Below are 10,340 nucleotides of genomic sequence, written 5' to 3' on the forward strand. Positions count from 1 at the left end.
ACCAGTTCATATCAGATTGATACTTTGCATTAATTCAACAGTTTTTTTTTCATAGCACCTAAAATTGTAGTATAGTTAACATTACAGTAAATAGTTATGAACTGCTGTTCTTGTGTTTTCATATGACACATTTTGACTCTCCAGTGAAATTGCACTTTATAATCATGAAACATTCATTCTGGCTTTATCGAGCTGATGTACAGTAGAGGTGGACAATTTGACAAAAAAAAAAATCATAGCACAATGCTAAAATTTTCTGTGATACACAACTAAAAAAAAAATACAGTACTGTGCAAAAGTCTTAGGCACCCTATTTTTTTCATACAAACTTTGTCATAGATTTCTATTTTATGACTTCTTTATGATTTCACCGGGCGGCACGGTGGTGTAGTGGTTAGCACGGTCGCCTCACAGCAAGAAGGTTCGGGGTTTGAACCCAGCGGCCGGCGAGGGCCTTTCTGTGTGGAATTTGCATGTTCTTCCCGTGTCTGCGTGGGTTTCTTCCAGGTGCTCCGGTTTCCCCCACAGTCCAAAGACATGCAGTTTGGTTAATATGGGACGGCCTTGAGCGAGGCACCGAACTCCTAACTGCTCCCCGGGCGCTGTTAGCATGGCTGCCCACTGCTCTGGGTATGTGTGTGTGTTCACTGCTTCAGATGGGTTAAATGCAGAGAGGAAATTTCACAAGTGTGTGATGAATAAAGTTGTGCTTTCTTTCTTTCTACATTATCGAGTCAGTACAAAAATATTTTAGAGTTCCAAATGTTCGTTTTCCAGCACAAAATTAAATGTTACAGGAAAAAGTGTTTGTATCTGAGCAGCATATTACATAAGAGCCCACTTTTCAGATTAAAAAAGAAAACATAATGAAGGCTACTAGGTTTTGGTGCAAAATGAAGAAGCGAGTATGACAGTCAAAGTGTCCAGAAGAACTGTGGCTGGTTCTGCAAGATGCTCAGTAAAACCTACAGCTCATTTCCTTATAAAACTGCACTCATTGTACCTGAGACTACTATTATTATTATTATTATTTTTAATAATACATAGGGCCAAATTACTCAATTCTGATTGGTCAATCAAGGAGGGCTTTTTTCCTTAACACGGGGCCGTATTTCTGAAATGCTATTGGCTAGTTCGTTGCTTGGTTACGGTTACAAAAATGAGCAAATTTTATCAACAAAATGGCTGACTACTGACTCAGCAATGCCGCGTTTCGCTATATATGACGAAGAAAAGATAAACCAATTGAAAGCTGCAAGCAAAAATGAAAATACCAAAAAAAGTATGAATGTTTGGCTTTCCGTGTTTAAGAAATGGGCAGCAGAAAGACAAATGAATGACTCTCTAGTGGCATATGAATGCTGTGAGTTAGACAAGGTGCTATCGCAGTTTTATGCAGAAGTGAGGAAAGAAATGGGGAAAACTACAAAGCAGACTCTCTTAAAGTAATGCAGGCAGCATTGGATCAGCATCTGAGACAAGAGAAATATCTGGGATCAATCCTGAAAGATGTTACTTTTCAAGAATCACGAAAAGTCCTCGAGGGAAAAGTGAGAGATTTGCGAAAACAAGGAATGCTTTAGAAACTGATTCAAACGTGCAAGATACAGTAGTCTTGCGCCATGATTGGTTCAGAAAACGTGAATGACAAATGTTGTGAACTTGAATGGCTTCTGAAGTATGAATTTGGCCCTATATATTATAAACAAGTAATCGTATGGTTCCTCGTAAAATAAGGATCAATTTCACTCGTGATTTCAAAGTTTTGAAATTGCCCAAGTCGTGATCACTCGTGAAATTAATCCTTAATTTTAGTCAGCCCCATACGATTACCTATACTAAAGCAAAGGGTCGTCTCACACCAAATATCAACTTTGTTTTGTTTATTATGTCTTACTGTGGGTGGCACGGTGGTGTAGTGGTTAGCGCTGTCGCCTCACAGCAAGAAGGTCCAGGTTCGAGCCCCGTGGCCAGCGAGGGCCTTTCTGTGCGGAGTTTGCATGTTCTCCCCGTGTCCGCGTGGGTTTCCTCCGGGCGCTCCAGTTTCCCCCACAGTCCAAAGACATGCAGGTTAGGTTAACTGGTGACTATAAATTGACCGTAGGTGTGAATGTGAGTGTGAATGGTTGTCTGTGTCTATGTGTCAGCCCTGTGATGACCTGGCGACTTGTCCAGGGTGTACCCCGCCTTTCGCCCGTAGTCAGCTGGGATGGGCTCCAGCTTGCCTGCGACCCTGTAGAACAGGATAAAGTGGCTAGAGATAATGAGATGAGATGAGATTTTTGACTGACAGCATTTCTTTACATGTGCCGAAGACTTTTGCACGGTACTGTACATATGACAGCAAAGCAGTAGTGTTGCTTAAAAAAAAAAAAAACCTGAAAAACAGCAGAGTTTGAATGTTATTTCTGCTAAAATAATTTATTTAACACTGAAAAAGAAGGAATATACATTTTGTAAATAAAGTTTAACATTTTACAATTTTAAACGTTCAGTAATTTTTTTAAACCAATCAGCTTGATATTATTTCAATATAATATTGTTATATCATCCAGCACTAATCTGATGTCCTTAAAACTGATGTGCCTCCTTATGATTATCATATTTTTGGCTTCCCATCAACCTTATGTCCTAAATATATTTTATCGATTATTTTAGTCAGTGTAAAATGTTATTCAGAAGAAACAATTCCTTTACAATTACACTATAGATTTTAAAAGCATTATGTTTTTCATTGTGAATCTGGAGTCCAAACTGTATTGTGCTTTGAATGAGGACAAGGAGGATATAAATTGATGGACATTATGCAACAGACTCTCACTCACAGTTGTCAGGTATACAGGTTTTCTCCTCTTCGAGAGGTGGGCAGGCAGAGCCATTGTTAGCAGGCTTTATATGAATGTAGCGGGTACGATATCTTATGCCTTTCTTTTTTTCCTCTTCACACTGACCTTTGCATAAACCCCAAGGTGACCAGGCAGACACTTCACAGTCAAGAGGTGTATCTGAGGACAAACATAATGTAAACTTTATCATCATGAAGTCAGAAAAGTAAATCGAACAGCATGAACTTGTATAACTTGTAACTTTTTTTAGTTACACAAGATGTGTTTGATTAATTAGTTTACGTAAGTAGGTTTAGAAGTGGACGTTATGCTCTTAATTTTTGTTGGTATACTGTGTTAATAACACTCATTCTGTCATTGGACAAGGATGACTTGATTAATGCAAGTGCATTGCCTAGAGCAGCATGCAATTTGCCAATAATAATAATAATAATAATAATAATTGTTGCCAGGCAAAACAAACCTCACCCGGTGGCACTTATGATGAATATGAAGGAAGATATCATGAAAAAACAATTTTGACCTTTTTGGTGACCTTGACCTTGATTTTGACCTTGTGTGTGAACATACTTGGCCAATAAACATGGTTCTGATTCTCTGCTGCTGTCAGCCAATCAGAACACGCCGTACTGCACGATTGTTACACTCTGACAGCACGATGATGTACAGTAGTAGCTACCACTTCTATATGAAGCAGTAGCCACAAAAACCTTGACCTTGACCGGATGACCCCCAAAACGTTGGAGGTTCTATTTGAGACCAATGCCCATCTATCCTGAAAGTTTCATGAAAATTGGTCCAGCTGTTTTCCCATAATATCATTAACAAAAAAAGAAAGAAAGAAAGAAAGAAAGAAAGAAAGAAAGAAAGAAAGAAAGAAAGAAAGAAAGAAAGAAAGAAACCCCACAGAAAACAATACCTTGTCCCCTGGTGGACTCCATCCCGGGCAAGATAATAATAATATTAGGTCATATTGTGAATCAGATTTGGATATCTAACTGTAATTTAATACTTTTTTGTGTTTTTTGCATCCCTTCAATTACATATTAACTTTTTTGTCACCTTCAGTTGCTAAATCCCCCACAAACTCATCCATAAACTCTCCACACTTGGTTTGCACCCCACCCTCTGTGACTGGCTCTTCGACTTCCTGACTGGCAGCCCCCAGACTGTCAGGATTGGTAATAGGACTTCATCCAGCATCATCACAAACATTGGCACCCCACAGGGATGCGTCCTCAGCCCCATCCTCTACATTCTGTTCACCCATGACTGTGTCGCCTCCCACAAGGACAACATTGTCCTGAAGTTCGCGGACAACACCGCAGTGATAGGACGGATCACTGGCAGTGACGAAACGGCCTACAGGAGGGAGGTGGCCAGTCTGGTGTCATGGTGTGAGGACAACAACCTCACCCTCAACACGGACAAGACGAAAGAGCTGATAGTGGACATGAGGAAGGAGAGGAGACCTCAGTGGCCACTGTTCATCTGGGAACTTGAAGTGGAGAGGGTGAGCAGCTTCAAGTACCTGGGTGTTCACATCAGTGAGGACCTCACATGGACACTCAACACCACACAGCTGGTTAGGAAGGCTCAACAGCGGCTGTACTTTCTGAGGAGGCTGAGGAAGTTTGGTATGTCACCCAAGATCCTCAGCAACTTCTACAGCTGCGTGATTGAGAGCATCCTGACCAACTGCATCACTGTGTGGTACGGCAGCACTACAGCAATGGAACGCAAACGACTGCAAAGGGTGGTGAAGACTGCTGAGAGGATCACCAAAACTCCATTGCCCTCTCTGCAGAGCATCTACCACCGCAGAGTCCACAGGAGAGCTGCCTCCATCCTCAAGGACCTCACCCACCCTCAGCACGGACTGTTCACACTTCTACCCTCAGGCCGGAGGTACAGAAGTGTGAAATGTAAAACTGTCAGACTAAAGAACTCTTTCTTTCCCACCGCCATCAGACTCCTGAACAGCTGATAGGAGTTGGACTAACCATGGACTACCTCCCTGTAAACTGTCCTTGACTGCTTACATCTGTTTACATTTGTTAGCACATTACTGCCCTTTTTGTTGTCGTTCCTTGACTGTTTACATCTGGTTAAATTGTTTGCACATATTTGCACATTGCTGACATTTTGCTGCTGTTTCCTTGACCGGTTACATTGTTTGCACATTCGCACATTACTGCCCTTCTGCTGCTACGTCGGATCATTGCCTTATTTTTTGTATTACACTACCTATTTTGCACTACATTTACCTTTATTTTTAATTTTTATTTTTTTCTATACTGGATGTTTTGTTTTTTTGTTGCTTTTTGCTTTCTTTGCTTTTATTTTTGCACTATATTGCCTTTTTCTTCTTTCGCCTATTTATCTATTTGTAATTGGCATTCATGGTGGACAGCAAACTAAGAATTTCATTGTGCAAGTGGACATGTCCTAATTGTGCATATGACAATAAACACTTTGAACTAAATAGACAGTCACGTAAACATGTTCTTAAAAATAAAATCTGGTAGATAGTTTTCATAGTAAAACCAGCTAGAAATTTCCTTTTTTTTTAAAGCAAAATCTTTGCAGAAGTTACAGCCTTATAAAACATTGATTGCTATGACATATTGAAGTTGTTGAAAAAGTGAGAAAAACAGAGGGTTGGCACATGAAGATAAAAGCATGACTGGACCTGACATTAGATTCAGTTTCCAGGATCAAGTCTTTGTGGCTGCTGAGTTGCAAAATCCTCCAAATGCACTGAACCCCATAATCTTGTTTGGGTTTGTTGTTTTGGTCACCATGGGGATGGGTAAACTTTTTCTTTTTCTTGTGGACAAGCCCACACTCGATTACCATAAGCTCTTTCCAACGAACATGACTTGCTCATGAACTAGTGTATAAGTTATAGTGAAAGCTCTTTTTTCTTGTGGTTGAAGATAGACGTATTTGAGATTGAGTATAAATGTGCACCATTTTGAGAAATAGTTTTTTGGAAAAAAAAAGCAAACAAACACGTATTGTATTGTAATATATTATAACTTACTTATGAGAGACTCGTCTATTTCATTGCCAGTGGGAATTTGGTTGGATTGTGTGGGCTCGATTGGCAAACTAAAGATCTGTTTGCTCTTGATCTTGGTGATTGTGACCTTGGCTATTGGGGGAAGATGTTTCAGTCGTGGATAGAAGAACGAGTTAGCAGGGTGACTCGGAATTGATGACGTTATCTGAGGAAGACAAGAAAAAAACCTAGAATGACATGTGAACTCTGATCCTGATTTTGAGTATTGAGAAAGATAGTCAGTCTGCTCGTGGTTACCTGTGTGACTTTGTCCTGGGGAATGGTCTCAAATTTGGGTGAAGAAAAAGTAAAGCCACTGTCTGTGCCAGCATCATAAGGAAACAGATCAAGGCTAATGTTTTCTTTCCAGTGGTCCCCATCACACAGATTTAGACTGTCGATGCCAATAAACCAGTCTGGGCTTGGCACAATCCGCATGATAAAAGACAACTGTAAAACAAGAACACCCTTATCAAAAACAAGTATACTTAATTAAAGTTAAAGTATATTTTCTTAAGTATACTTTTGTGTACCAAGTATACTGATATCAATGTACTTACAGTATACTTGTAAGTAAACTAATCTAATACTTCTTGGGACTAAATTGGCCCACTTTTAGTTTATAAAAAGTATATTTTAAGTCTAAGAGAAGTAAACTTTGAGTATACAACTAGTATTTTTTTATTTTGTACTGCAAATATACCACAAGTAAACTTATATACTAATAGTTTACTAGTTCTATACTTGTAGTCCACTCTTTAGTTTAAAAAGCATACTTCATAGTATACTGGAAATATACTACAGTATGAGTTTACTTGTTTTATACTTCTAGTCCACTTTTTAATTTACTAAAGTATACTTTGTAGTAGACTGGAAATATACTCTTGGTTTACTCGTTACACACTTCTAGTCCACTTTTTAGTTTATAAAAGTATACTTTATAGCATATTGGAAATATACTATTAGTTACTGGTTATATACATCTGGTCCACGTTTTAGTTTTGAAGTTTACTGCAATTACTCTTCTAAGTATACTATTAGTTTTCTAGCCCAAACCCTTACCTCATGCACACTACCAGTAGACAACTTAAGTGTTTTGTACCTTAAGTTACAATGAAGTTATAAAGGTAAGAATCCACAAAATAACAACAAATACTCAGGATTAAGAACATATTCACTTTCTTTAAAAATCAAAATTTAAAGCAACATTGTATTCAATGCCAAAGTATAAAAACATGGCAATGAAAACTGAAATTGACATCCAAGCTCTAAAGAAAGAGAAAAAATTAACTATCCCACTCAGGAGAAATAAAAAAACAAAAAACAAAAAACCTTATATGGAACCACAGAGTCAACAATACTGAAGCACAACTACAGGGCAAGTACACTTAAACATAAAGCACAAATATTTTAATACTTTATTACACTTTTGTTAAGTATATCTTGATCAAAAGTTTAAGTATAAGCTTAATAGACTTAGACTTTTCTACATACTTTTCAGTATAAGCCAAGTATACTTATGTATAACTTTACTAAGTATATCTCTGATAAGTAAATAAAAAGTAAACTAAAAGCATACTCTCTTATTTTTAGTTTAAAAGAAGTATACTAGAAGCACACTTGAATAAACTTCTTTTTTGTAAGGGCAGTGATGGCGTTTTGTTGGGTTGAAGCTCATGTGAACTCAGCAGTGCAGATTTGCAAGTTAGAAGTTGCAGAGGCTTAAGACTGGGATAAGGGATGGGATTAGAACTTGTACCTTTTGATATGTGTTCAAAGAAATTGCTCACATTTGTGACATGGGAATAGCTTTGGCATAATTGTCTTTTTGGACCATGTGAGTTGGTACGCATAGGATTTCCATCATGAATAGATTCTCTCAAATTTTCAATGCGGTCTTTATTCACTTTTTATGTATATTTATCGATATAGATATGTTTGGTAATATTTTGTAAATGCATTTGAAAATGTGCTTTTACTGACTTTAGATTATAAACCAAGATGATAAATTGGAATTAGTCAAATAACTGAACTTGAGAGAATATATATGTGTGTGTATGTGTATATATGTGTAGCCCCACTGAAAGTACAGTGTATTAACTATGAATATAATGCATACAAGACAAGTCTGTTCTTCGTGTCTCATTATTTTGTCATATATCTAGTATTGAACTTACAAAGTTGTGCCTGGCATACACCTCAAACTCCGTGCTTGTCTGGCCTGTCCCTCCAAGCACAGCTGGCGTGGAAAAGAGGCCGTATACACTCTGGATGCGCTCCCCAGCTGCCTCCACCTCCTTAATCAGAGTCCAAGCCTCTCCTTTTTCAGAGAACTCTCTCACCCCATTACTTGCGTATTCATTTTTTTGCCAGATGTGATAATCTGAGCTGTGAGTCACTCCTACAAAAGAGTATAGGAAGCACTGAGATCATTTGAACACAGTACTATGATAAACATCCAGTATTCAGTAGGTAAGGAATTTTTAAAAATAATGTTACGTTACATTATATGTTATAATAATTGAGGACAATTTAGTTTAATCATTTTTATAAGCTACAGCATGCACAATTTTCTCACTTATAGCTGTGGTATACTCTATAATTATAATCCCTTGACATTTAGAGAATTTCACTCACCAATCAGTGGAGACCACTGAGCAGGAGGCCTGTAAACGGGGTACTGCTTGGGGAAGGCAGTCTGGCTCCACTTGCCTGTAAATGTTAGTCTGTACTTGGCTGTTGAAGGTGCAGTGCAAAACGAGTCCACTACACTCACAGGCATGGTGGCGATTCCACTAAGCAGGGTTACCATTAAGGTGAAGCACCACAGCAAGCATCTCATACAGATGGTTTTCATCTTTTCCATTGCTGCTCCTCTGACAGAATATTGAGATGGAACATAGGCATGTTGTTCACTCATGTCACATATGGCACACATAAATTATGAAACTGGGGCAGTGAAAAATCTGAATTAGCAGTCAGTTTGAACTTTAAATATGTATTTATTACCAAGGACAGAGTGTGGATAGAGTATAATCACGTTTCCTAAACTATACGCTTGCATTGCGTGTACGATGATTTGGTAATAAAGCAATAAAAGTTTATTAACATACACAAATATGGATCAGACACACTTTCTGATTACAACATTTATGTTTTCTTCTTTACTCTATGAACATTATCTGTAATATAAGTGATTTGAGGATACGAAATCTTGTGCATATTTTATATAGTGTAGATATTATTGTATTTTTTCATGCATTCATAAAAACATGGTGTGGTGTGGTGTGGTGCTAGAATGTCCTTTGAAGAGCTACAATAGTGCACAAATGTCCATGCAACATCCTGAATAAATATCTGAACTGGTCTCAAGGTATAATTATTTAAAAAAAAAAAGAATTAGGATTTTCACAGCATGTTTGATTAAACAGAGCTTGAACACTACTTACTAGTTTTGCAGAGACAGATGAGCTTTCTGTAGAAGAAGTGGAGATCACCTATGCCTGGGCTGTCTGAGAGAGACTGCGAGACTTGATCACTCCTTGCAGCTATTTATGCCTTTCCACAGTCCCCTCAGTCTAACCGTATCAATAACCCCCTGACCCCTCCCAAAACGAATGCTCCATCCTCTATCTTACAATTCCATGGAGGATTCATTTACGACCTTGAAACTGAGGTTAAATATGTCATAGTTGGCATCAGGAAACTCTTTTTTTCCCCCTCCTCCTTCTCCTGGGAAAATGCTTGAGGGAAATCACAGTGGAGAGCTGTGTTGTCTTTTGTTGAAGTGAGAAGGGTGGAGTGTGCTGATTTGAGTGTTGAAATAGACTTGGTTTCTACCTCTGCAGTATAAGCACTGCCGCTAACCTTTAAGCAAACTAATCCTGCATACCACCCACAATTGCTTCCACATGCTCACGTTTCGGCAACCTTTTAACAACTATAATTCCCTAGCACTTCATTTCCAGTGAGGTACTTGCATGTGTGTGGGTGTATGCTATATATTTTAAATCTTTCCTTTTTTAGAAGATAGACTTGTATTTAAGAGCCTTTAATATGCAATTTACTTTGAGTCATTTTTGCTTCATGGAATTGTCGCATAAATGTGGTGGACATGTGGTTTCATGCCTTTGTCATTCCGAGGTCAGTTGGTATCAGTCGTCATTGATTATTCATTCAAGCTGTGTGAAATGTCACTCCATGTGGTCAGTGTGGGACTATTCCAGAATGTGGCAAAAAAAATAATAATTGCACACACATATGGTGACCTTCAGAATTATTGGCTGCCTTCATGAAGATAAAACAAAAATAAATCTATAAGAAGAATAACACGTGCAATCAGAGATAGTATTGGCACCGTTATAATTAATATGTAATGAAAACTCTGCTGGATTGTAGAATAGCAATGATTCTTCTAAATCTAAGAAAGT

The 10,340-nt window shown here is 38.2% G+C and overlaps 1 protein-coding gene across 1 annotated transcript; it reads right to left on the reverse strand.

Moving 5' to 3' along the window:
• Positions 1 to 2,732: 2,732 nt before the first annotated feature.
• On the reverse strand, positions 2,733 to 9,425 carry spon2b (spondin 2b, extracellular matrix protein). The gene is made up of 6 exons (XM_060926866.1): positions 9,360 to 9,425; positions 8,548 to 8,786; positions 8,088 to 8,311; positions 6,169 to 6,360; positions 5,893 to 6,076; positions 2,733 to 3,005 (listed from the first exon to the last, which is right to left on the reverse strand). The coding sequence occupies exons 2-6, from the start codon at positions 8,774 to 8,776 to the stop codon at positions 2,818 to 2,820; spliced, it is 1,017 nt and encodes a 338-aa protein (XP_060782849.1). The 5' UTR covers positions 8,777 to 8,786; positions 9,360 to 9,425; the 3' UTR covers positions 2,733 to 2,817.
• Positions 9,426 to 10,340: the final 915 nt, after the last annotated feature.

This window comes from Neoarius graeffei, chromosome 8 (genome assembly GCF_027579695.1).
Source record: "Neoarius graeffei isolate fNeoGra1 chromosome 8, fNeoGra1.pri, whole genome shotgun sequence".
NCBI lineage: Eukaryota > Metazoa > Chordata > Actinopteri > Siluriformes > Ariidae > Neoarius > Neoarius graeffei.

Coding starts and splice junctions, on each gene's coding strand:
- spon2b (XM_060926866.1), bottom strand. CDS start 8,776: ATGGAAAAGATGAAAACCATCTGTATGAGATGCTTGCTGTGGTGCTTC. Junction 6,361..8,087: donor TGTATGCCAGGCACAACTTT/GTAAGTTCAATA, acceptor CTTGTTTTACAG/TTGTCTTTTATCATGCGGAT. Junction 3,006..5,892: donor AATAGACGAGTCTCTCATAA/GTAAGTTATAAT, acceptor GTTTGTCCTCAG/ATACACCTCTTGACTGTGAA.